This window comes from Myiozetetes cayanensis, unplaced genomic scaffold, assembly GCF_022539395.1.
Source record: "Myiozetetes cayanensis isolate MyiCay16 unplaced genomic scaffold, myiCay2020 scf6-25, whole genome shotgun sequence".
NCBI lineage: Eukaryota > Metazoa > Chordata > Aves > Passeriformes > Tyrannidae > Myiozetetes > Myiozetetes cayanensis.
The window spans coordinates 35,351,454-35,377,796 of record NW_026087853.1 but is presented as its reverse complement, the minus strand read 5'-3'; the positions used below and the strand labels follow the sequence as shown (position 1 = coordinate 35,377,796).

The 26,343-nt window shown below is 37.0% G+C and overlaps 1 protein-coding gene across 2 annotated transcripts in view; it reads right to left on the bottom strand.

The window, feature by feature from the left end:
- Positions 1-2,641: 2,641 nt before the first annotated feature.
- Positions 2,642-26,343, bottom strand: part of TTBK2 (tau tubulin kinase 2) — an 86,305-nt gene continuing 62,603 nt past the window's right edge. For both annotated transcript variants that reach the window (XM_050335507.1, XM_050335508.1), the window contains 2 exons: positions 11,273-12,543; positions 2,642-10,278 (listed from right to left, as the gene is read on the bottom strand). In XM_050335507.1, coding sequence (XP_050191464.1) covers positions 9,810-10,278; positions 11,273-12,543 — 1,740 coding nt within the window. In that variant the 3' untranslated portion in view covers positions 2,642-9,809. The remainder of the gene's footprint in view (positions 10,279-11,272; positions 12,544-26,343) is intronic.

The window sequence follows — 26,343 nt, the reverse complement described above, 5'->3', positions numbered from 1 at the left end:
AGCCGCTCTACTTTGTTCAGTTCAGATGTAGCTGAGGTGCTGTGTTCTTACATCTGGTGTCCATACAGGAGGGGAAACAAAAACACTCTCACCTGCAATTTTGTCCAGTGACCTGAAAAATCATACCAGGTTGACTTCTTAAGCATTTATTACTAACATTAAAGTTCTACAGATAAACTTGGCCTACAGCAAGGACTAGCTGCCTATAGTTTTACAGTTAGTTTGCACAAGCACTCCTGCTGCAGGAATTTAGCAAATACAACTGATGCAGAGAATGGCAACCTAATTGTCCCTCTCCTAGAAGCATAAGAATATGTAATCATAGGGTGAAATACATAATTTTTGCAGTCAGCCTTGACAGAACGCTATACCATAGGAAAACATACATTTCAGTTCTTCACTTCTGCCCTTATACCATCAAGGTGGACCAATTTCACACTCCTGCACTTCAGAAACCAACCACTGCTGCCTACTAAAACGTGAACACAGGGCAGTCAAGGTGTTAGCGTTTCTCTTCAGTATCATAGATGCAGTAAAAGCAGCAAATATCTCACAAAAGTAAAAAGTACACTTGTACAGCACACTCTCAATTGGGATGGATGCCTTGAAGAAAAGGTTCTCTTTTTTAGGTTAACCTTAACAGAAGGAGGTTGTATGTGTTTGCTGGGTTGAAGAACGAGAAAGACCTAATCCTTCCAAGTCAGATTTCTGAGTCTATGTTGTTACAAGCTTTCCAAAGTAACCTGGTTGTTACAAGCTTTCCAAAGTAACCCGGTGGAAGCATTATTTCTCCCCAGTCAATACAAATGTACTCCCTGGAGCAGGGTCTTCTGTATTTTGTTTTCATGGACAAAGAAGCAAATTAATGCCACCATGACATTCCAGGTCAATTAGCAAAATGTGATCTAAACATTACCTGGTCCTTCTGTGACAGTTCGAGTTTGTCCAGGTTGCAACAGCTCTTACCTTTCTTTTGATGTTTCAATTCTTTTTGCAACTGTCAATTCTTGAATGTCACATCCTACAGCATTTCTAGGGAGAGCTGAGGTGTGTCTGCTACACGGCTTTCTCACGTTTGAGTACTGATTTAAATGAACTACAGTGCAAGTACAGAAAAGTGCAGCAAGATCCTAAGAGCAGAATCGGCAGATTGGATCTCCTGTATAATTAAAGACAAGCCAGGCAATGCCAAAAGACACTTCAGCAGGCAGGCAATGACCAGACCTCAACATCAATCTGCTACAGCACCTTTGTTCCAATCTTGCTTCTTTCCCAGTCTGTCAGTTGTACCGCTAACGTATACTGGAGCCAGACCAAAATCTCTCTTCCATTTCTGGTATGATCCACATTTACATACTTTAAACAAGGAAAGAAGCTGAGCTACCTCTCGCCAATACAGTGTGTGCAAATTGGTTATTTCCATCTTCCACTTAATACAGCTGGTTTGCTATTTCTTTACACACCTTTCTGTGATCAAGTGATGATTCTGTTAGAGGCACCAAAAGCACACACTATCCAAAAGCCACGAATTAAGTTTCTGGCTGCTTTTCACAGAAGGTGAAACATCATTTTCTTCGACTGTTACTGAGTAAATGAATTCCCAGTGTATTTCCGTTTGTGTGAAGCTATTTAAGCTATATATAAGTGACAAGGGCTGATGACCTGATCATGAACCTTAATGAAAATACTGCCAGTGATTTGGAAAAAGGCAGAGCTTGCTTTTAATTTGCCTTACATACAAGGCGTAACAGTGGTAGTAGTGAGAAAGAGATCCAGGAAATTTTATCCAGTTCTTCTGGACTTCCCTAAAAAACTTGTTCTGCCTGCAACGAGCAGGCAATATTTGCCACAGCACAGGACTAAGACCTGCAGGTACATAAACCACAAATATAAATTGTGATGATATTGCACTCTACTTTTACCTAATTTTACTAGAAAGATAAATAAAAGGGTCCTGGAGGAAACTAGAGAAACTGGTAGCTTATCACTGCATTTCCCCATAGCACAAGATTCTCAGATTCAGTAACAACTTCCGTTCACTCTTTTCTCTGCTATCTGCCACTTAATTGTATTGTACAGAGGATGACAGGTATCCTCAAGAGGCTGTAAAAGCTCAGTGACTACATCCAGACACCTGATTATCCCCAAAAGAAGTCAATTATAGTGGCCTCTGACTAAATAAAAAACTACAGTTTTGAAGAGAAAAAAGCCAGCAGCAGCTGGCTTTTCAGAACCACCATATTGTTACTTAAATTGACCTGATCTAGCTGTGCCAATCATTTATTGTTTAGATGAATAGGGATAGAAGGGATAAAAGCAAGAACAAATAGAAAGGGAGGATTCTGAGGAGGCCATTTGGGCTTTTCTGTTCTTACTGATATGCAGCACAGGAACCTACTAAATCAGTTATACTTCCAGTCATTGATCCAATCATTCTGATACGCAGTATGAACATCTGATTCATGCTGCAGTAATATCAACACATGCTTGATTTTTGCTTTCTTGTAACAGAGGAAAAAAAAATCATTGCCAAAGTACTTTAGCTGCTGAATTACAGGGTTACAATAGTAAAAAAAATATTGAAAAAAATTCAACTGAAGCTTTATAAATTATTGAATCATTATACAAACACAATTAGGAATTGAAGTTTTGCATGCTGAATGAATATTTTATTTAGAACCAGTTTATAAAAATAAAATACAAAATAATTTGAAAACAAAACTTAAACATTGTACAAAGCCTTGATATGGTACAAATGAGAAAATAAATAATTACAACTTTATGTACAAATGACCATTACAAGGGCATTAACTCTTTATGCTCTTGGGTGCCTGAGCAAACTTAAATGAAATGAATGGCTTAGAAGATTTCCAAGGAGGGGAAGAGAACTGCAATTACTGAGCAAGAGAATTTGAAGGACTCCACATTTGTCTTCCTCAATGGTAAAAAATGACCTTGGAACTACTTTCCATTTGATTTAATCATACTGCAGACTTTACTAGTGAGTATTTGATTTCTTATGGGTTGACAACATAGTATTATTAATTCATACAGGGATTTCACTCTCTGAGGTATTGCCCAGAGATTTTAGATTAGCAGCCATTGGTTGGCAGCTTCAAAAAGTCAGCACTTGTCTGAAGGCATTGCTGGTGATTTTCTTAATTTACTAGATTGGATATTCATAGGAAAGCATTTGGAAACTGGCATCTGTTAGCACAAGCACTGCAACTTGTCTCTGGGCTGACTCTGTAGAAAGAAAGTTAAAAAGCTGGGAAAGAATTTCCACTCTTGCTTTCTAGCCAACGAAAGTAAAGAGGATGCAGAGAAGGCTGCCTGGCAACAATCCAGATCTCCAGTCAGAGAAAAAAGATGTGAAATAGCCAAAAAAATCCCACCTCACTTTGTGTCAAACCTTTATGACCTTGCCTGCCATGCAGCAGATATAGGTTTAAGAGGATTTGAAGTCAGGCAGACCAAACTAATTATGCTGCATCTTTTGGAGCAAGCTATTCTGCTATTACTATAGGTCCTTTACATAAAAGTTAGGTCAAAGATCAAGTGATCTCAAAACAAACATCAAATTAATTCCAGCTGAATTCCCACAGACACTTGTCAATGATCAGGACTTCACACGAGTACCACACTCGTGGTATTGTTTTAGAAGAAACCACATCGTACTCTTGGCCAAAGCTGGCTCTCAGCAGTAATACAGAAAAGTAGAGATCAAAAGGTATGTCACAATAATAACAACAAAAAATAAGTGAGTTTATCCTTTCAGCCCCTAATCAGGGGAAAAAGTCTCAATAAAACATGACCCTACACTAATGTTAATGAAATTTCACCTGCACAAGAAGAGCAAGAATTCCCAAGATCCAAGCTCTTAATGTAGAGGAGGAACAGAAGCAAAATACATGAATGACATATGCTAATATTTGGGTTCGTCACTATTCCTGTTTAAAAGGAATGTGTTACCATCAATGGAGAGTAAAATCAGCCTACATGTTCAAACCTGGATGGCAAGAGTAATTGCCAAGTTAATATATTAGCCTTTGAAACAATGGACTCCTGTGAATTATTCTTTTAAGAAACGAACAAAAATCAACCAAACAAAAAAAAATCCTCAAAGATGAATATTTAAAAGCCTGATTATTTACACATGGTTATTTAAACCACATGAAAATGAGTGATAAAACTTTTTGGCATTTGACTATGTCTTAAGACAGTTCCAGGCAATTATTACATAATCCAGGCTGACTTCTACATAATTTCTCTTTCACAAATGTTATATGGAGGGAAAAGGAAGACTGGCTTCCAGCAGACACCTGAGGTATTCTCGTGTGAGGTGCATGTTTGTGCGATTTGCGTGTATTAGCTAAAAAATGTATGACCTGTGCCTGTGTATGACATGTAGTAGTCAAAGCACTGAACCTCACTTCCTTTTGCCGATGGTCGTGGTTATTGAAAATTGTAATAATCACAAGCAATGACATTTGAGCCACAAGAAAAATAGCAAACAAAGCCTTCCAGTTCACTGCCTACTTGATTAGATTCTACTAAAAGAAGTAGAATAAAATATTATGCCCTGTTCCACAAATTTCAGAAACAGGAATCACAGAATCCTCAAGGCTGGAAAACACCTCCAAGATCCAAGTTCAACCACTAACCAGGCACAGCCATGTTCACCATCCAATGAGCATCCAAAACTTTTACCAGTTGAAGAAAGGAATCATGAATAATTGCGAAAGCTTTCATTTATATAGCTGACAGTTCTCTGACCACTCCTAATAGTGTAAAAGCATACAGAGGACACACCATAGGGAATCATGGTGTTTGTTAACCTAACCAGACCTTTGCTCACTTAAAATAACAAGACAGACATGGTTCTTGTCATGTCACAGGATCAGTCTTGCATAAAAAAATAATATATTCTAGGCCTATAATTAGAAACCAGTTTGACTTTGAGCTCTCTTTTATTCTCCTAATCCTTTTCAGAAAATTACTCTCTCATTTAACATATGTATAAAAACTGGAGGCACATATCCCTAATTTGTCATTAGACCCTTTAAAGAAATTAGAATAATCACTTTCTTCTTACCAGAATTTATGCTTCTTAGTGTTCCATAAAAATGTCCAGTTCTTTATGGAAAAATTCTGTTTACAAGAAAAAGACTACACTGTAAGTCTGACTTTATGTACATTCTCTTTGAAGAGAAAATGGAAACATATTTTTAGGAGTATTAGAGTCAACTGTTGCAGAACGTTATTTCAGTAAGAAGGACTTATGGGAGTTTTGCCCAAGCAGGACTACAGAATCAGGCCTTGTAATGTGGAAAAGACACAGAATTAGGGCATAGGGAAATTGTAGTAGAGGAAAAGGAGACCAGAGTAAATCAAAGCAAAACAGGCCTCGTCTCACTCTGACAAATGAATTCCAGTAAACAGGATGGAATAGCTGACACTGTTTCTATCTATATGTATATACACACATATGTATGTATGTATATATATATATTTCTATATAATATACAGTATCTATATCAGTGTATATGTAGATACACTTACGTACAAATGTGTATTTTTATATATATATCTATAAAATCAAAATTGTGTTTTCCCAGCTGTAGTTAATATCATAATACTACAAATCGTAGATGACCGAGCTCTTGCAAGTCTTTTTCACATGAAAAATATTTCAAGCTATTTTTAAATATATGGGACCAGATTCTCCCCTGTACATCAAGACTGTTTAGTGAGGTATGCAAGAAAGCTTGATCTCAAACATGCAGACTTCAAGATAAGAATATGTCCAGATTTCCCAAGACAGGATGTGGCTGGTGGCTACAAGGAATGCCTTGTATCACTCCGCAGGGGTTTGCCTCCTGTATAATTGTATATAACTAGCAGTGAAGACCTCATAGTGCTCCTGCCTTTGAGCAGTGAAAATTTCTATGCTTATCGATCCTGCTCAAGTAGTAGATAGGTGCCTAGCATCATACAACTTGCCAGCATTGCTTTACTGTATCATACTATCTATTACTTTAGCACGGTTTTACCTAGTAGTAACTGGCATTTGCAATTAATAAGGAGGTTAATTAATATTAATACATATTTTTGAGATTGCAACTTAGATTGATTTTATCATGCAATACTGCAGCACAAAAGTTTGTGTGAAATGTTCAGTGATTTCAAGTTCTATTGTAGTTTTAAGGCTTCATGCCTCAGTTTCTCTAAAAAATGCCCCAAAGTGCTGGCCACAACACAGAAAACACCATAAAGAGGAAATGTGTGTGCAGCATCTGCATCTGCTACATGTCATGGCTCCACCACACTGCCCTCCAAAGAAATGGAGGCTCGAAGAGGACAAAGCAAGAGCTCCTTGAATTTTCTCGTTTCCCAGATAATATCCCTATGTAAGCTTCTGTGCACTATGCAGAGTAACTGTAACCATTTTATACAATGGAGAAAAACCTTCCCCATCCCTGAAAATGTGCTGCAGAAAGCCCTCCATAAACCATTCCTACACACTCTGTGTAAGGGCCACACACACGTACATTGGTGTTTTTCTGCAGAGTCAGTTGCATATTCAAATATTGAAGCTTACAGAGTCCTTAATGATTACAAAGGCCCTCTAGAAATATTAAGCTAATATTTACGTATGAGTTGATCAGCTGACCATTACCTAACTACAGTAACTGATTTCTACCTTAGACTATAGTAAGCAATTCTGTAAACTTTTGAGGGGAGGGTATCAAGCAATAAAAAAATCAAGAAGAGCAGGTAGTTCAAAATAAGTTATTCACAATCATTCCTCCATTTATATCTGCATGATTTTCTCATTAAATCCTCTTGAATCCTCAGCAAAAAAGCAACTGGGGATATACAGTCCTTTTACCTTTTTCTGCACCAAAAGAAGCCTGGGTCATCAATTGTGACTGATATATTTTTCTCTGTTTTGGCATAGCTTACTATTTTTACATTGGCATGTAGTTCAAGTACAAGTGAATTTCTACAGCATTGATTTATTTTACATAGTCATGTCTAACAATGGACAAGCCTGTACTTTGAAGACAACACAAAAAAAACACAAAAACCAACCAACATAACTTTGGTGTTATATTTTTTCTCAGCTGTAAAGTAATTACCTGTTTCTGGATCCTGCTACATTAGAGAGAAAATATAAACACCTCAACTTCAGCATTTCAGGCAAGGATGCATAACAAGTTGGTACTGACTAAAACTGACCATGGTAATGTAGGAATAAGCTTACAAGACCATAATAAATGCTTTGCAAAAATAAGGAAAAATAATCATGGGCTGCCACACCACCTTAACAAATAATTCCAGCAATGCCCAGGGCAAAAACATCACAATATGACCAAATTCTTTCTTATGATATACCATAAGGAAATATGGAAAACAGGAAAAAAAAAGAGATGGAATTTGTTGTCACATTCATCTGTTAGGTATTCACTGAGTGTCTGTTCCTATATGACAAGTATTCACAATTAAGAACTCACATTATGAAATAAAAATGAGTAACCACAAGACCTATTTGTAATAAAAATTAAAAATACCTTTGAGTCTTTGTTCTTGTTCCATATGCACATAAAATTATAAAGAAATAAAAGCAAGCTGCAAGACAAATCATCGGCTGGTTGAGAGATCAGCAGTCCTTCAGTCTTGTACCAAGGTATAAAGGCTATTAGAATTTGTGCATTCCAGAATTTTTTGAGGGGAAATAGAAGATGTAAGTACACAGGAACTAACAGAAAGGGAACTGTATTATTTGTGGTCCATAAATTACAAATGAAAAATGAGAAAGAACGCGTATATATAAGCATATACATATATGTATATATATAAATATTTATATTATATAATTTACCATGAGGACATGCAATTATTGGTATAGCACCTATTATACAATATAATACAAAGGAATAGGACTTTCCAATGGTACAGTTTCTTCAGAAAAAGCAGGTATATCCTACCTATTGCATTCATCTGTAGTGCTTGAAACCTGAATGATATTAAGGTTCCCCACTGTGCTACATAACGTATGGGAAACAATATACATACTCAGAGTAAGAAAGGAGGAAAAAAAACAACACAGTCTGACAAAGCGAGTGAAATTCAGTGCAGCTCTAGGGCAGCTTTAATGCAGCATTAGAATGTGTTAGCTCAGAGACAAAATATTCCCTTTTTAATCCAAAGGTATTCATTTGGCAGAGGTTAAATAAAAAAGCACAGATGCTGGCTGGAGAGGCATATGACTACAGCAAGCAGATCAGTAACTGACAAGTCTCCTGCGCACCCAGAGCCCCCACAACAGGAATAGTTAGGGAGAGATGGCTGCATCTTTCTCAGGTTTGCATTCTTGTGTGTTATCATTCTAACCCATTTTTCTTTTCTGAATACAGCAAAAGGTGCCATGCCTTTTCACTCCCTACAGAGATCCTGTAGGGCACAAGAGGTTATTAAGTAATTACCAAATAAAGTTGGAGGAATTACACACTATGGACTTCACTGAGTGTCAACAAAGCTTGATCAAAACAACATTTGGGTAAAAAAATTACGAGAATCCAACACCAAAAGTATTTCAGATTTCTTTCTATTTTGCTTTGAAGAGCAATATTCTTGACTAGATTTTGTAAGGGTGTTAAGTATATTTCTGTCACCTATAACCTACCAAGTTCACAAAGTAGACAATCTCCTCATCTCTGTTTCATCTTTCATGATTTTAGAAAATAAATTATCAAAAAAACCAAATCTTGGTTGGCAGTTGTCTTTGCACGGTAGGATCTGTGGTTTAGGTGATCCATAACTAATGGAAAAACAAAAGTCAGCAAAAACAAAGGTTCTTTTTTTCAGCTGAATTAAAGGCAAAAAAATAGGTACTTCCATTTTCTAATTATTTTCCAACTTACATTGCATTTTCTTGTAAATCTGCAACATCCAGTGAAGTGCATACATCTCTTTTCTCTCATTTCCTGGACAGGAATGCTTTTCCAAATTCTACCAAATGTAGAACTCCACTATGACTCCCAAAGAAATGTATGTTGTAGAACTGACAATTAGCTTCTTGGATCTTGATTACTACTAAACAAATTTCTAAATAATATAGATACAAAAACATCTTGGCAAATGTTTTTAATGTCATCGGTGCTAAGAAGGGAAAAGGTATATGATACTTCCCTAGGTAAGAAATCTGTGCCATGACAGATAGGGGCTAAGATGAGCACTGAGTGACTCAAGAGATAAGTGCAGCTCAAAATGAAAGAAATTTATAAGGTACAAATACCATCATCTTCTGTGTGCTTTTTAAAAACTGCGAAGCCAGGCTTGAGCAGAACTTATCTCCCGAGTGGTGACATCATTTTAGGAATAATCATTTCAGGTTTTCTTACATACTCCTGTGTATGTAAGGCCTTACATAATTAGGCCAAATCTTCTAACTAGGTAAACAAAAAACATCAAGATAAATATCCCTTTAAAACACTCACCTTAGAGATACTTTTTTACTCTAAACACATTGCACCTCCTCGACTATCTAGTCATTCTTTTTCTGGCCTCTACTTCCCCTCTTGTGGATCTGCTTGCTGCCTGCTCTTAGGTAAAGCCTGGCCACTTATTTACACAGAATGATTTCTTATGAATAGTTTACAATGCTTACTTTCTTTAAAATGTGCAGATTCAACACCTTTTTTTTTTTAATACACTTTTTTTGATTATTTTTTTTAATACACAGTACACAGACACAACATGCATCAGATTTAGGAGGAGACTTTATACCTGTTGAGGCCCAGTTCCTATCTGCTAAGCTTAGTGGTTGATTTGCTCTTTCCTGTGGGAGTCTTAGTATTTGGGGAATGGTGGAAGGAACTGCCAGACCCTTTAAGACCATTCTTGCTTGGTTTGTTGCAGCAGTGCTCTTGTTGGCAAGATCTCCTAGAAGATGAGGAGCCTGAATGGCTAGGAGGTGATTTACTCCTCCCAAGATGCGGGGATGAACTCCTCTGATCATGATGGGATCTCCCAGCCCGGGACGGAGAAGAACTGGCAGTACGGGGCAAAGAAGAGCTCCTAGGGGAGGCACTGGGACTGCGTCGGGGGATGACAGGGCTCTTGGGTGGTGTTTTTGGACTATGTGGAGATCCTGGACTCTTAGACTGGGTAGAACTCCTTGGTCTTTGAGATCCATTCTGTAGGATTTGAGCCAGACGGGAGATAAGATCTGAGTCCGAGCTGCTACTCCCTAGGACTCTGTATCTGCGTAACCTTAAGAAGAAATGAAGAAAAATTATTTCTGTTTCCATCTATTCAAAGTTCAAATAGAAACACAGTAGCACTAGAAACAAAGGATGAGACTTGCATTGCAGAAGAGACATGTGGAGCTGAACTTTCCTGTAAAGTAGAGGTGTTTGGATCTAGGCTTTGGTTTCTGTGTTGTTCAAATCAGCACAGTATTTATATTTACATAAACTCACTCACATAAACAGCCTCAGCATTTACAGGATAACTGAAATTTCCTGGTGGTGCTGGAAGTAGTGCACTGAAAGCAGTGCTTACCACCTTTTTTTCAGAGAGGTACATCCATTCCTGCACACAATCAGTACACTATTCTACACAATTTTAAGAGATGACACAGCACATCACAACTTCCTTCAAAGGATTTTGCACCACTGTGTCAAAATTCTCCTTGTCCTGGGAATGTAGGTACTGAAGAAACTAGATCGTGGTTGTCTGTATACAGAAGTGGCAAAGACGGTTTGTTCTATTATTCACTCTGCCCTCCTTTAATTAGTTGGTTTTACTTAGCCATGGTCTAAGCATAGCTAATGGACTCAATACTGGTTGCTCCAGACCCAAATACTTAAAATGTCTACATTAAGAACAGATTAATTTTCAAGGGGGCTGGCTACAACAGATCCTATTAAGATTTCTGTGGGTTTGTGAGTAATCGGCAGTTCCATAAAAGTGACCCCTCTAAAAAAATTGTAAAGATTTAGTTATAGATTCTCAGGTTTCAAAATATTCAATACACATCTTGGTGTATAAGGTTTAGCAGTGAAGCAGGGTCATTCTTGTGTAACAACTTCTCCTCATTCAATCTTCAACAATGTGAGATTTCTCAGAGAATTGAAATCCAGCATTTTTTTTTAAAATTAGTTAAAGGATGGAACTTCTACAGGATTACATACGGCACAGTAACTGCAGTCTAGCTCAAATCCATTTCCAACCTAAACCCCTATTTCTATTTTCTCTGCATTACCTAGCTTCTACCCCAGGTCTAGTAGGTGGTTTTCCAGGTGGTGGCCGAGGAAAGAACTGAGCTGAACTTGAACCAGTGACTTGATCAGTGGTTGCCCAGGACACTGGCCTTGGAATCTTGCTTTTTCTGGACTGAGGACTGCTTGGAGATAAAGAGCTATCTTCATTCTGCTTGCTGAAATGAGAGTCCAGTGTCAATCTAGAAAATGAAGCTAAGACATCATCCTCAGAAAATGGTACTGGAGCAGCAGCCATTTTTTCCTCCAGTGACTTGTCAGAGGCACTTGAGAGGTCACCAAGGAAAGATTTGAGCTGTCTCTTTTCCATAAGTAATTTCACCAAGTCTGTCTGATGGGCCTTTTTTAGAAGAAGCTTTTCCTTTGCTGAAACAGAAGAGGAATCTGACATTGAGTCTATCTCTTGTGCTAAAACTGGGATTCGGCTCTGCCTGAATACAAAAGGAGACTTAACTGAGTCCTTCTTGGATCGGTAAGAATTCTCATTTTCTGAAATGCAGTGGAATAACTCTCCATTTCTGGGAGAATTTTTCTCTTTTTTGTTCTCCTGCTGCAAAAAAGTAGTAAGGGCCACTTGGTGGCATTTCAAGTCTTGGCTATGGACTTCTTCCTTATCAGAATGAAAACCATTTTCATGAACAGTTGCTATTTTGTTTGCCTGCTTATTAACATGTGCGTTAGTAATTCTTGAGGGAGACAGTTCTGATGCTTTAGGTGCTACTGACTTCAGACTCTCATCTTGATTTGGCACCAAACAGACGGGCCTTGGCTTTGATTCGTCAGCAGCTTCAGTATTTGTTAGAGGTTCTTCCTCTGCAGATTTTGAGTTTCCTGGCAAAGAAGAATTCTGCTCTTTGCTTAACATTTCAATGGCATCCTCAGAAACCACTGGAAGCCTTTCTTCCTCGGTTTCCTCTACAGGAACATTTTCAAGTTCATTCTCTTCATGTATCCCACTGTGTTGTTCAGGTAGGTCCTTTTGGCCACAGTCCAGGACATCGACACTTTCTTTGACAAGTCCTTCTCTATCAAGCACCTCTTGGTTGATATTAAGTACTAAATCTGGTCTGCTGGCACTAGCTGGAATTTCATCTTCTGTCACAACCACACCTGGCAAACTTTCTTTTGGAGAGGAAAGTTCCACAGTGTGTTCCGCAGACTGACCATCCTGCTCTCTTCTCTCCAGCTGGTGGCCATAGTGAAAGCTCTCTGAAGCAGACTGTGTGGATGCCACTGAAGGCCTGGGTATTGTTATCTGCATTGGAAAATTAAAGAAAAAGATAAGAAACTTGGGAATGGTATACAGCTAACACTTTTTAAATAAAAGAGTGTTGTTTAAATCAAAATGCTTTTGATTCCACATCTTTAAGATACATTACATAATGATTCCTATGAATCACAATGTTCAAATAATACCTAACTTCATAGCACACATGTAGATAATTAGGGGAAAAAAAGTCTATTATCCCATTACAGTAACATGTAATAGGTAAAAATAAACATAACGTCAGTAAAAAGTGCTGCAGTTATGAAGTAAGGCCTCTGGAAATGTGATCCAACCAAACAGGTAGGTTTTTTAATTATTTCACAATAGTTCGAATACTCTTAGAATAAGTTGCATATAAATGTAAAATCTTTAACAAGTACACAACGATATTTTTAGATAAGTACAGAAGGCAAAAACACCGTGATGTTTAGATTCAGAAACTCCATACTCATAATACTTACATTTCTGTCCATAAACAATTTTCTGAGTACCTAAATTTTAGTTATTACTTTCCCTACTGAAGCTTATGCCTAGCTTTAACTAAGCAACCTGGTTAGGATATCTCCTTACCTAACATCATTAAGAGATTCACAAACTAAATATTCACACATCTAAATCCCCTAATGGGTCTAATCCAACAGATACGCACAAAGTGTTCCTAAAGCTTCTATACATTATTGAGTCAGAAACCCTTTAGAAAACAGTTGGTTACGATGAGTGCTGTCTCTAGTACACAATTGTGAGAGCACAGGTCCAGGAAGTGGGAAACCTGCATTCAAGTCTCTCCCCACTTGAGGGACATAACTCCACTTCCCCCAGAGCCCATGAAGCAGGAATGGAGTTGTTCCTCACTTTCCCCATTGAAGACAGGCCACTGCACAGACAGAAATGCAAGAGTCATAAGGTCAGAGTATGAGAGAGCACACACAAAAGGGAGAGGAGTTTTATCTCTGTGGACATGGAAGGAATGCGCTCTCACGTGAAGAGGAGTCCCAGATTCTGGTTTATACATATTGGATGGGGTCATTTGGTATAAAGAGTATAAAAAAAAATCAAGAGGCTACCTTTACATCTTTTTCTACATGGACAGAGAGTTCAGCTCCTTTTTTCTTTCTATTCTTTAGCCTCAAAATTTGACACATTTTGAGTTTGTATTCAACAGAAAGTTGAGTCTGGAAAAACTGGAGTCTGGGTTTGGTTAAAAACACTCTCTTGATTCACTAATGGTAGAACACACAACTGGTGATAGTCTATTTCTAGTGTTGCTAGGATTCTGCTCTGTTAGAAGACATTCCACTTCATTGCAGAAATTATACATGGTACTGAGCTTAATGGGCTTTTGCTGGAGCTAGTACATTGCTACTACTGGGTCGTAGAAACCAAGCTCATCTGTCAGGACCCATGTATTGGGCTTGCATGGCTAGGTTTTGACAGTGGGGGGGCTACAGGGACAGTTTCTATGAGAAGACACTGGAAGCTTTCCCCAGTGTCCAACAGAGCCACGCTGGAGCAGGTGGATGCTGGAAAGAGGGAACTGTGAAACTGTGGGAAACCTGTGCTGGAGCAGGCACCTGGCAGGGACCTGCTGACCCATGGGGAGAAGAACTCACGCTGGAGCAGGTTTTTCCTAGTAGGACTCACAACCCTGTGGGGGATGCACATTGGAGCAGCCTGAAGGACTGCATCCCATGGAAGAGTGACCCACCGTGGAGCAGTTCATGGAGAACTGTTGCCTGTGGGATGGACTCAGGTTAGAGAAGTTCATGAAGGACTATCTCCCATGTGAGGGACCCCACACTGGAGCAGGGGACTCTTCTCCCTGAGCAGCAGCAGGAACAACCTGTGACGAACTGACCATAACCCCCATTCCCCATCTCCTTGCGCCACTGGGGAGGCAGGAGACAGAGCCTGGGAAGGAAGGAGGGGTGAGGGAAGGTGGTTTTAAGATTTATTTTATTTCTCATTATCCTGCTCTGATTCTGTCAGTAATACATTCAATTAATTGAGTCTGTTTTGCCCGTGATGGTATTTGGTGAGTGATCTCTCCCAGATCTTATCTCAAACCATGAACCATTTGTTATATTTCCTCTCCCCTGTCCAGTTGCAGGGAAGAGTGATAAAGTAGCTTTGGTGGATGTATAACAATTTATACTGTGTACTCAAAGCTTACAAATGCAGAACAATTCTCCAAAATAAGAAATGAGAACCGACAGTGAAGGAGATATCCTCAGATCTCCCGTGAGTGTACAATAACTTCATCAATACTCTTACTGATTTCTTATTTTTTTGCATTGTCCTCAAATTTCTGTATAACAAAATTTCCATCATTATAGGTGCATATTTACCACAATAAAACACAAATATTCAACAGATATTATAACAATGCATTAGAAACAAAACATGAAACACGAATCACAGGCATAAAACTGAATTAAAGAGAGAATAATTATTTTTGTTAAACAAATTACTTCTATACTATATAGTGTATTCCAAATCTCTCTAATTCACCTAATTAGATTAATTCACCAGTTTTGGACCCTAACTGAAAAACAGGAAATCATATTTTTTAGAAATTTGGAACGATTAGCTGTTAGGTAACAGAAAGTGATATTTTTCACTAGGGAAGGGGGAAAAAAAATAAAGAGTAGAACTGTAAGATAATTGAATTCTTGTTTCCCTAAGGTATTTGCAGCCCCAAGTTGAGACTGATAGAAATGAAGGGTAGGACCCCAAACTGAAAAAATAAACATTGGGAACTGCAGCAAGAGTCCACTTTTTGTCTCTCTGATGATTTGTTTGCAAGTTTGGGCCAATACAGTCCTCCATGTTCACTGAATTAAAATGGTACATTGAGAAACAATCTGCAGTTAATTAGGTTTGGCAAAACAGTCCTCCTCATCTCCTCTTTATTCTCAGTCCAGGTTCTTTCCTCTGAAAGAAACACTTTTGAGTTTGACAAGTTTTTCTTACTTCAAAAGATTTCTTTTGAAAGAATCCAAGAACATCAGTTCAGCTACAGAAGAAAGAAGTAGATTTTTAAAGCACCTTTCCACGATTAGGTCATTTAGTACTTAAATCTTGAGCGTGAAATGAAAATAGTTTAGCAAGAACCTGCAAACATATAAAACTGAAGAAAAAAAAAACCAAGAAAAAAGGTCTAGGAAACAGGGTAACTGTTCAATAGATATTCATACATCTGTAGGCAGTTGCTCTAAGATATCACATCTCCAAGTTGAAGGACTCATATTGAATGACTTACTTTCATATGACACAGGAAGTTATCTTGGCCTGTCAGACAAAAATCGTTAGCTCTCTTAGAAATTGTAATCTACAAGATGGGTAAAAGTGGGTTCAGGAAATTTTAATGCAATATTGTCCTTGGAATAACAGGTTCAGATTCTGGAGAGATCACTTGGGCCTTTGCTGTCCACTAAGCTCTGTCTTTAGCTTGTTTGAATATCTTGTTCTCCAGGGCTGCAGATGCATCTCAAAAGTAAGGAAATGTAAAATATTTCCTTTTCCAAACTTTTCACTCAACGAGCTAGTCCAGTTGCCAATTCAAAGAACCCAAGATTAAAACATCAGAGTTGTCTTCCACATAACTGAAGAAGGATGACTTCCCTCAGAACAGCATGGTTCTGGTGTCCTCTCAATTTACAGAGGTAAGACAACGTGAGGTATTTGCTTTCAGGAGGATATTTATCTTCTCGGTACATTTCCAGAAGGGCTGCAATTGCATTTGAATCCTCCTTTGCTCAAATACGTTACATGAAAATTCTCTCTTCCTAATGACACCTCTCTCATGTCAATTCTTCACTAGGAAAAATCAGCTCTGATCTGAAATTTATTTACATTTGTCAACAAACTTCATATCCTTTGCCACATTCGGAGAGAGAATTTTCTGGTCTTTCAGGCGCATCTTGGCCATACAGATTTAACACTTACACCCTAGAAACAGGGGAGTGAGCTTGTTGAACCACCTACAATCAAACAGGCAGGAGCTATTTGTGAAAATAGAACACTGAACAAATGGACAAAAGAAGAGGATACTGAATGACTCTTAATAAAGATCCACTACTACTAAGTAATCCATACTTTCAGAAATGGCTTTTTGAACACATATATCACTTTCTTGATTTTTGTTCACTGACAAGTAAGTTTGGTTTCTCAAATGGCTAATAAACCCCTTATTAATCTTCTCAAAGCACAAGAATTAGATTATATCCCTGCTAGGCTTGACATTTCAGGTATATGTGCAAGAATGCTAAATTGGTAACCATGCAAAATTCCCTTTCATGCAAGGGTTGCTAGAACGTCTGGAGCATCTTAAAGAGATAAACAAAAGATCAAGGCCAATTTTCAAAAATCTGTGAATCTGTATGAGAAAACAGAATTTGTACAAAACTGACCCCTGTTAAATCATAGAAGAGGTTGGAAGGGACCTTAAAGATCATCTAGTTCCAATGCCCCTGCCATGGGTAGTGATCCAAAGGCTTTCATTTGGAAGTTTGGATGTAATAGTCAATTATTGAAGAAATGGAAGAAGTTTGTAGATGATCCTCCTAATGTGTCTTTTAAGACTTCTTTGGGTAAAGCATCATATATTTGCAAGGTTGGCCACTACAGATAACTTCATGATTCACATTACACAGTGAAGAATGTAAAGAGACTGGAAGAAGATTTGAATTCCTTAAAACAATTTAATACTAAATCAAATAATCCTGTAACCTTAATTATCCCATAAATAGTCCTACCATTCTCCTTGTTTGTGAAACCTTGAATTAGAAGAGTCTGAGGAGGGTTGATCTTGATACATGCAAAATACACCAATTTAAATAATAATTTAGTCTAAGTCAGGAAGACAGAAATCTCAGGGTTGTTCAAGACATACCTAACTACAAAACAAATAATACATGGACTAATAGGTAAAATTTAAAAACCTATCATAATCATAAATGATCCTCATACTTTCTTTTCTTCTGCCACTAAATACAATCTTATCCTATGAGATCAATATGGTTAATTATGTCAATTATGTAAAACACTGAACCTAAGGAACGAAGATTACAATTCATCTAAGAAGAAAAATGTGGGGAAATCAATTTAAAATACTACCTCTCAGCTCACTATGATAGTTTATACCACCTATTATTGTAATTCCCATATTTCAACAAGAGTTATGTAATACAACAGATGACTGGAAATGGCTTAGACAATATATGGAACAATGAATTTGAGGTTCTCCTTTCACTCCAAAATATTTGAATGAAATTATTACCACCACATTCTTGAATCTTTTAGTCTTCCCTAAATTAGTTCTTAATTCCTTTCTGTTTTCTCAAATTTGCATTGAACTGAGATGAGAAATTATGCTGCATTTTCTTCAAGAAGCTTTACAAGACAGTGAGTGGGATGTTAAGATGGAAGAACAACAAATACCTCTCAGACGTCCTTTATGACATCTGATAAACTTGCCTCCTTTTAAACTTTTGACAGGCTGCAATAGCGAGAGATACACCTGCATGAATGCCTCTGTGTACGAATGCAGTGAACTGCAGAGGAATAAAATACTGAGTTTAGGTCTGCAAAGTTGCTAAGTCTGAAAGGTTTAAAGGTGTGAATATGGATTATTGTACAATCTCAGCAAGTAATCACCCGATCTTTCAGCAATAGTTTCTTCCCTCCAGCCATGATGTCTGGGTACTTCTGCAAGCATGTCAAGTGCTGTCAGGACTTCAGGCCTCTTAGAGACATGGTGTGGAGATTCACTGTTCTGCTAATCCTTTCATTATTCGTAATTTCTCATATTAATAAACCATCATCATATTACTTGGCATTCTGAAAACACTTTTCCAGATCAGTTTACTTTTCAGAACATCTTTCCTACCTTAGTAAAGCTTGTATATCCAGGGGAACAAACCTCACATAACTTTTTTCCTTTCCCTGCTTCTTTTTCATCTATGGTTAACTCCACTGCCTACCAGGAATAAGGTCAGTATGAGTCTGCAACTTTGGCAATACAAAAGTTCACCAGCTTCCTCCTCATACTTCATAAGTTTTAATTTACTTATGTCACTTAATTTCTATTTCCTTGCACAACCTTACATCTCTACAAAGAAATCTGAACTGCAGTTTGTATGAAAACATAAAGGGTATATTAGCACACTGTCCTGTAATTTAATTACAGTATCATTCTCACATGAATGAAACACTACTATGCTTACATCTTGGGAGACAGGTCACTTAGCTTTCTGTTCAGAACAGATCTTGTACTTTTCAAAGTCTTCCCTTCTTACTATTATCATTTCTACTGACTATTCATGAGTTTAATCTTTTTTATCCCTTACAATCCTTTTCCAGATTAAAATCACAGCAGGGAAAAAGTTAAATATAATGAATTATATATTTACTAAAGTACATGAGCTGTTTCTACAAACAGACTAATATCAGTATAAACAGGAGAAACACATGGCTGTAAGACATAGTGTTATGGAACATCAGACTAGAGATGACTGTAAGCTTTGATACTGAATGCCTTTCAAGAGACCCACATATATAGTACTGCAAGCATTGCAGGCATTTGTAGTAACTGGTAGTCTCCAGTTAAACTTCTTTTGTTAAAAATTTCACATGTGGCAGGTTCTCATCCTAGACTAAAGAGAAATAACATATGAAAATTTTCTTATATCTACCATGATGGTAGCAGCCTCTTGGGAAGAACCTAACTTCAATCTCATGCTGACTCAGTATAGTTTCTATTAGGCCAGGGAACAGGAGGCCTAACAATTCTGTAAAAGCTGAAATCAAAACCCTTTTGCTACAGACAAATGGTGGCTTTAACCATGGCAGCAGTAAAAAGATAGACTTGCTGAACAGAGAAAACCTTTTCTCTCTTTTCCTTCCAGGACACATCCATTTGATAATGTGCCATGTCTTAAAAATTAAATTCTGAAGAGGATTTTGGACAAGTATATGCCTTCCTGATATTTTAAATGCTAAACCAGAGTGTTAACTAGCTGAGTTCTAAGGCAATCCTAACATACATGACACCTTCAAGCTAATGCCACTGACAAATTTACAATAATGATAAAAGGACACTGTAACAAGATAGGAACACCTTTGGGGTTTTGCTTGTTTATTTGTGGTTCGAAAAGACATTGTTAAATGTGAAAACTAATGTAAATGTTCATTCTCTTGCTATCGTAGAGTAGTGAAACCTGCTAAAGTTAGCTAATAAAAAAAGGTAAAATTTAGAACATTTACAATAAAGCTCATAAATCTCAAACATCCAATATGCATTCTTTCTTTAAATATCCCTTGAACATGTCAAGAAGCCTTACCCTATTCTTCCACAGGTCTCCAGTGAGATGCTTAAAAATCAGGGTAAATTTTTCAACTCAGATTAGTATATTATTTCACATTTTGGATATGAATATGCAGTGTGATGGTTTGCATTTCATTGACATCTTGTGTGGAAAGATTTCAGAGCACTTTGTAACCAATAATATAGCTAAAAAATACTTTTTTTAAATGTTCCAACAAGGTAGAAATTCTAGAAAAGAGAAAATATTTGTATAAGTGCCAACTAATTCAAATTGCTCAATCTGAGAGACACAGATTATCCTCCCCTAATATACTGAATAACTGCAAAATCATTAGATTAAAATTAGCCCCCTTGTACATGTCTCATTAAGCACACTGAAAAAAGAAAACATGTCAGAATGACAGAAAAAACTGGAATCCACCTTTTTAAGGACTGAATCACATTATAGAGTAGCCAGTTTAGAAGTATTCTGGATAGCTGCCTTGGTTAGAAGAGGTGTTCACTATCTTACTGTACAACTAGAGCAGTGAAACCACAAATATCAAAATCTGAGGTCACTGATTCTGATTGTTTCTCAAGATACAGTTACACATTTAGCACTACGCGTACTTAAGCAGCCCTGACCAGTACTTGCTGTACTTGCATCACCTTCACCACTGACTTCAAACAAGACTCTACACAGCCCTCTAATGAGCAGAGTTCAGAGAACTAATCTGGCTGAAGAATTCACAGAAAGAAAGAAAAATATTATGTTTCAAGAGAATCTGTTGTACAATTTGACCATGTTATGGATGAAAAGGATGCTAATAGCATTCTGGACACACTCTTCAGATTCTACTGCAATCAAATAATTCAGCCTGGTTTTCAGTCAGCTGTAATGCTGCCATACTCTTTTCTTTATGTTGCAAGTTGAATAACTAAAGAGAGCTGAAGCAAAACACTCTGACTGTCTTCCATAACATAAGTATGGCCAGAGAGGAGTTCTGTACCAAGACCTGCAATGCCCTCTCTGCACTAGTGAGCAGACAATATACAGAGATTTCACTACCTCCTCTATCTGACATCAAAATAGAGGAATATGGGTTAGAGTTCCTAAGTCCTCATTCATTAAAAATCTGGAAAGAAAATCACTTTGCTTGACTTTAGAAACAAATATATCATTTCTTATTTTTTAATATGCGAAATTAAATTCAACAGCACAGATCGCTGACCTCTGCATTCATTAGTTATGAATGCTGAACCAAATTGCAGACAGCAGGAAATACATGGAAATAAATTCAGTACCAAACACTTCTACAGAATGACAATAGAAATATTTTTAATATTTAATTGGATAAAAGCTTTAGATTATTAACATGCATATTCATCTTTCATGCTGAGGAACTTCTAACTTGCTAAGTAACTAACATTACTGCACTGTCGAAAAGAGAAGGACTTGCAAAGTTGTTGAGTTCTTCAGAATGAACTATACAATGACATGCTTGTAGTTTCCAGAGCAAATGAAAAAGTGGAAGTTAAATTCTAAACAGAGATAGGACTTTCAAAATCACAGCTCATGAAAGAACACAGCAGACGTGGACTTACCCAGTAAAAAGAAAGAAGATGCTGAATGCTACCTATGTTCACTCCACTAAGTAGCAACACCAGTCACACGGTGGCAAAGTCTATCACTTTGCATCCCCTATTAATATGGCAGCTCCATTCACTTCTTGGCTACTAAGGAAGCCAGAGAAGACCCTCTGTGCCAACTTACTTTCTCTGAGCATTGTGCACAGTTTACTACATTTGCTAATTCTACCTGCAATGAATTCTCATTGGAAAACTTATATTGTAGATATACAAAAAAAAATGCCATTTTGCATCCTGGGATACCAACTAACCCCGAAAAATACTGAACCTTAACTTTTAATGAGTTGATTGCTTCTAAGTCCTTTTCACTAGTGAATATGACAGTCATCATAAAGACTGTGGTATTCTGGTATCCCATCAAGTTCACAATAATGAACACTGGAGAGCTACTGTTTGCCTGTTTCCATACATCGTGCACAGAGGTTTTCTTTATATTGAACTAAAAAGCAGTCAGGAGTTGCAGCAAAAAAACAACTGCTTTTTGAGTTGAGAGACAAAATGCTGACATAAGCACACCAGCTACTTTGTTTGCCTTGTTAGCACTCACCACTGATCCTATGGAATTTTGAAAGTAACTAATGTTGATGGATTACTTTTAATATCAATACTCCTGTGCATTCTTCACTGAAAAAAGAAAAAAAGTCTTTAATATAGAAATATTTATATTGAAAAATACATTGGAAACAAAAGGCAACACAAAATATAATCAAAATGAAATATTAATGGTAAAATGATGATGATATGTTACAGTCTTATGCATTAATGCTATGTCATACTGTTTTACCCAACAATGCGAGCTTATGCTGCTTAGCAAATCTCAATATTTTTTGTGACTAATACACAAATCATACTTAACTTTAATTATAATTCCAAGCCTCAAATCTTTTTCATACTGAAATAAAATTGGAAATACAAAACTACGAAAAGTCCCATTTCTCTAGTGACATTTTTCATTATCTGTGATCCCTGATAATTGCCATCTTTGTTTTATATACTTCAAGTAGTGGATCAATTCGTTATTTGTTCATTTCCAAAGTAACAATCCAACTATCTCCAGATCTTTTTTCTCACATTAAAATCATTTAGAGTAGTCCAAATTTCAATGTGTGTTCCCAATTCAAAAATCACCTGGCACTGATTATAAGAACACATTAAAATAGAAATATTTTAATCTTAGTTTTGAAAGAAGCAAAAATCTTATTTCCTAGATTTATAATCCCATCTTTTTTCAAGACAAAATCCCTCTGAGGAAGTGAATCTATCTTCCAGGACATCCAGAGATGCTTGGTGCTCCAGATCATAACCTTAATAACAGCTCTTTAAATATTGTTCTCTTCTAAGTGGCTCAATATATCTTCCTCACAGAGTATTCCTGACTCTGTTCCTGAACAAGATCCACTCTTATTCCTCAACTTGATCTTTCCAAATATTTCTAGGATGTTGTGTATAGCAGTATGATTAGCATATGCCTACTACCAGACTGTGCAGAGCAACTGAAAATGTTAAACTTTGCAGATGACTGCTACAACGCAGTCACTTTTATGAAGACAAGGCTTATTCACCTGCTCAAGTTGTGCTTTTGAGATGCGAATGACAGGGGGGAACTTGTTGCCACAAGGAATGACAGGAAGCTGCCTACGACCAGTTGAGCGGGAGGAAGAGGAGTGGCTCTCAGCTGATTGACTCCTCGGTAAACCAGCCTCTTTCAGAGGGTCCGAGTGGAAGGATAGATAGGCTACAGGGCTCATGGTGCGGAGGATGGGACTTGAAATTCTTGGAGTGGAGAAATGCAGCATATGACATGAGTTGAGCTGTGAGAACAACATGGCGGGGAAGAAAATAAGGTTGAAAATGTTTTAATAAGTCTTGTTTGTGCTTGCCTAAATGCAATCTCTTAGACAACTGTATTCACACCTCCCTCAGAGGCGGAAAGCTGATAATTTAAGAGGTGTCTTATCTTCACATTTTCCATCAACTATTTTCAAAAATCCAGAATCACAATCAAGAGTGAGCATCCTTTCTCTAGCTGGTTTCTTCATTCAGTCAGTCTTAGAATCATGGAATCCTTAGGTTGGCAAATAAAATCACAGATTCATTGAGTCCAACTGTTGCAACTATTATAATAAGTCAGTAATAATCTAGGGCAAAATTAATAAACTAACACAGTCAGTTTCAAGGACACTGTGTACATTAGTTGACAGTTGACTGGTCCTTGCCAATGCTTAACACATCCACACAACAAGACATCCGTGTCTCTGTATTTTTAGCATATCCACCTATTGCAGGCTTTAGTACAGCCACTGCAGTGTACATTAAGAACTGGACCTGACAGGATTAATCAGAAAAGTTAATACTAAATGATTTTGATGACATTTCCCACATATGGGACCAAACTAGAAGGATACACTGGCCTGAAGAATCCATGAACAATTGCTTCATCTTGAACTACATTATTCAAGCATTTAGATACAAGGAAAGAAAGAAGAATAGGAACTGTAAAGTCCAAGTGGTCCAAACAAATAATTTCAGACAAACTACATTTTCAAATTGTTTACTGATGACAACCCTGAAATCAAATGGGTTTTTTTGCAAGACCTTTCCAGCAGATAATAAACATCTAATAGTGACACATCTAAATACCTGTAAATGAGATTGCTATACACAGTTTGCAATTCTTTGTTCCCATTACATTTAGAGAAAACCTTGAAGAATAGAGATATGGAAACTTTCTGCAAGCTTCATGAAGGTGACTTTTTGTTTCCTATCACAGTATTTGCAATTCTAACCTGTATTCTTCGGAAACCAAGAGTACTTATCAAGCATTTCTGTTCCTAAGGAAAAGGTATTTTAAATTGTGGCAACCCTAAAGCTTCAGTTCCCATAATGCACAGCTGACTTGCAACTGGGACAAAAAAAAAAGTATTTCCAGTGCCTCATAAAAGCAGCAATTGAGGATAGAAGGTATATGAAAATTAAACTACTTAGAACTCAGAAATAAATAGCAATTTAAGAACAAGCTTTTGATAAAACATAATAGTACCTCAATATCCAAGATTTCCATTTCAATAATATTTCTAAATAATAAAAATAAATTGATTCACACAGTAAACCCTCTTCTATAACAGACACATGCATATATATATGATTTCAAGTTGTCAACTAAGTGTGACCAGAGCAAACTGTTGTTTAATATAAACTGAAGATGAAAATGGAAATGGTTATTAGATATTTAATGACTTCAAATCCATTATTATTTATTGACTGAAATATCTACTTAACAAATACATGCTGCAAAGTTTTGTGCATGCACTATATGGAGTTCTTTGTCATTCAATACAAGCACAGTAAATTAACGAAGCCATCGTTCAACCACACAAAGTCCAACTCTGTGCTCTTAGTACCAGATCAAGGAAAAGAAAACTACAGCTGTATGATGCAAAGTGCTACTCCAGTCTAAATTCACCATTAGTCTGGATCAGTTCACATTCTTTCGACAAATTAACTTCATACCAGCAGATATTACAGCAAATCACATACTGTCTCTCCTGCAGCCAAAGTCAACACAAAGCCGTTATTAAAGCAGAAAGTCAGCACATATAACCTTTACTGTGCTTTGAGTAGTTCAACAGTTATGTCTGTCTGCCCATGACTAAGCCAGATCAAACTGGTATTTGCTGATAGCACAGAGAACCTGTGTTGGAATTGGAAAACCATGACTGCTAACATGAAAATTACTTCTCTTACCTGCAGGGTTTTTTTTCCATAATAGCATAACTTGCTGTAATTTTTTATGCCTGAAACTTTCTCATCCCTGAGCCAGTAACTTAAACATTTTTCTCTCTTAGTTTTTGAGTCTGGGTTTCCTTTTTTAACTGCTACAACTTTACATTATTAATAGAATATTGATGCTGTGTAAAACAGGTAAGAAGTGATATTATCAACAATTACAGGAAGTCCACGTACATACAAAATTTCAGGAAGAACATTTAGCTACAAATGGAAGGACTGCAGACCAGCAATTTCTTTCCTTCAGGAGTAAATAAAATTATGTGTGAGTATACAAATGTTAGTTTCTCATACAGAAACATCCATGCTACTACTTACTACTTAAACAGTGAGCAATAAAGCCCTGAAAGAAATAAAGAACAAAGAAGAATCATCAAAGTAAAAAGGAAAAATAAGCTATTTTATTCATTCACCACTGAAGTAAATGCTTGCATATTTAACAAATCTATCAGAATAAGCTCAAAAACCATAATTCCTCAATACTTTCTCCTAAGTGATAGTGAAGCAGGTCACTAGAAATCCTTATAGATGTATTCATAATTGTGAGGATTGTGAACACTGACATGTCTTAGAATTTTGAGCTGTTTGCAGTGAGTGAACTATTTCAAAAATTATATTATTACACTACTATAATTTCAACATCTATTTTTAAACCCTTTTAGTAACACTTAAGTAATTTGATTCATGGTTCTAAACTTAACATTCTTGGATTCAAGCCTGTTCTTAGTAACTCATGTAATATAATTAAATCAACAGAAAAATAAAATACGGTCTTGCCTATTATTTTTATTGTCAGGAAAGGGCTACCTAGAAAAAAATTGCTAAATAACATCTGATGCACAAACAAGGATCACATTTAAAGAACAGTTTCAAGAGGGTAAATACTCTGAGGAAGAAGGAAAAGGACTACCAAACAGCTCCCTAAGGTCAGTAGGACTCTTCAGTAGAGAGAACTACTGTATGAAGAGGCATATATGTGCTTTCTCCCAGTGAAGTGATCAGGACAGTCACCTGTAAGAACAGCTAAGTTGCAGTATCCATCTCAAGGA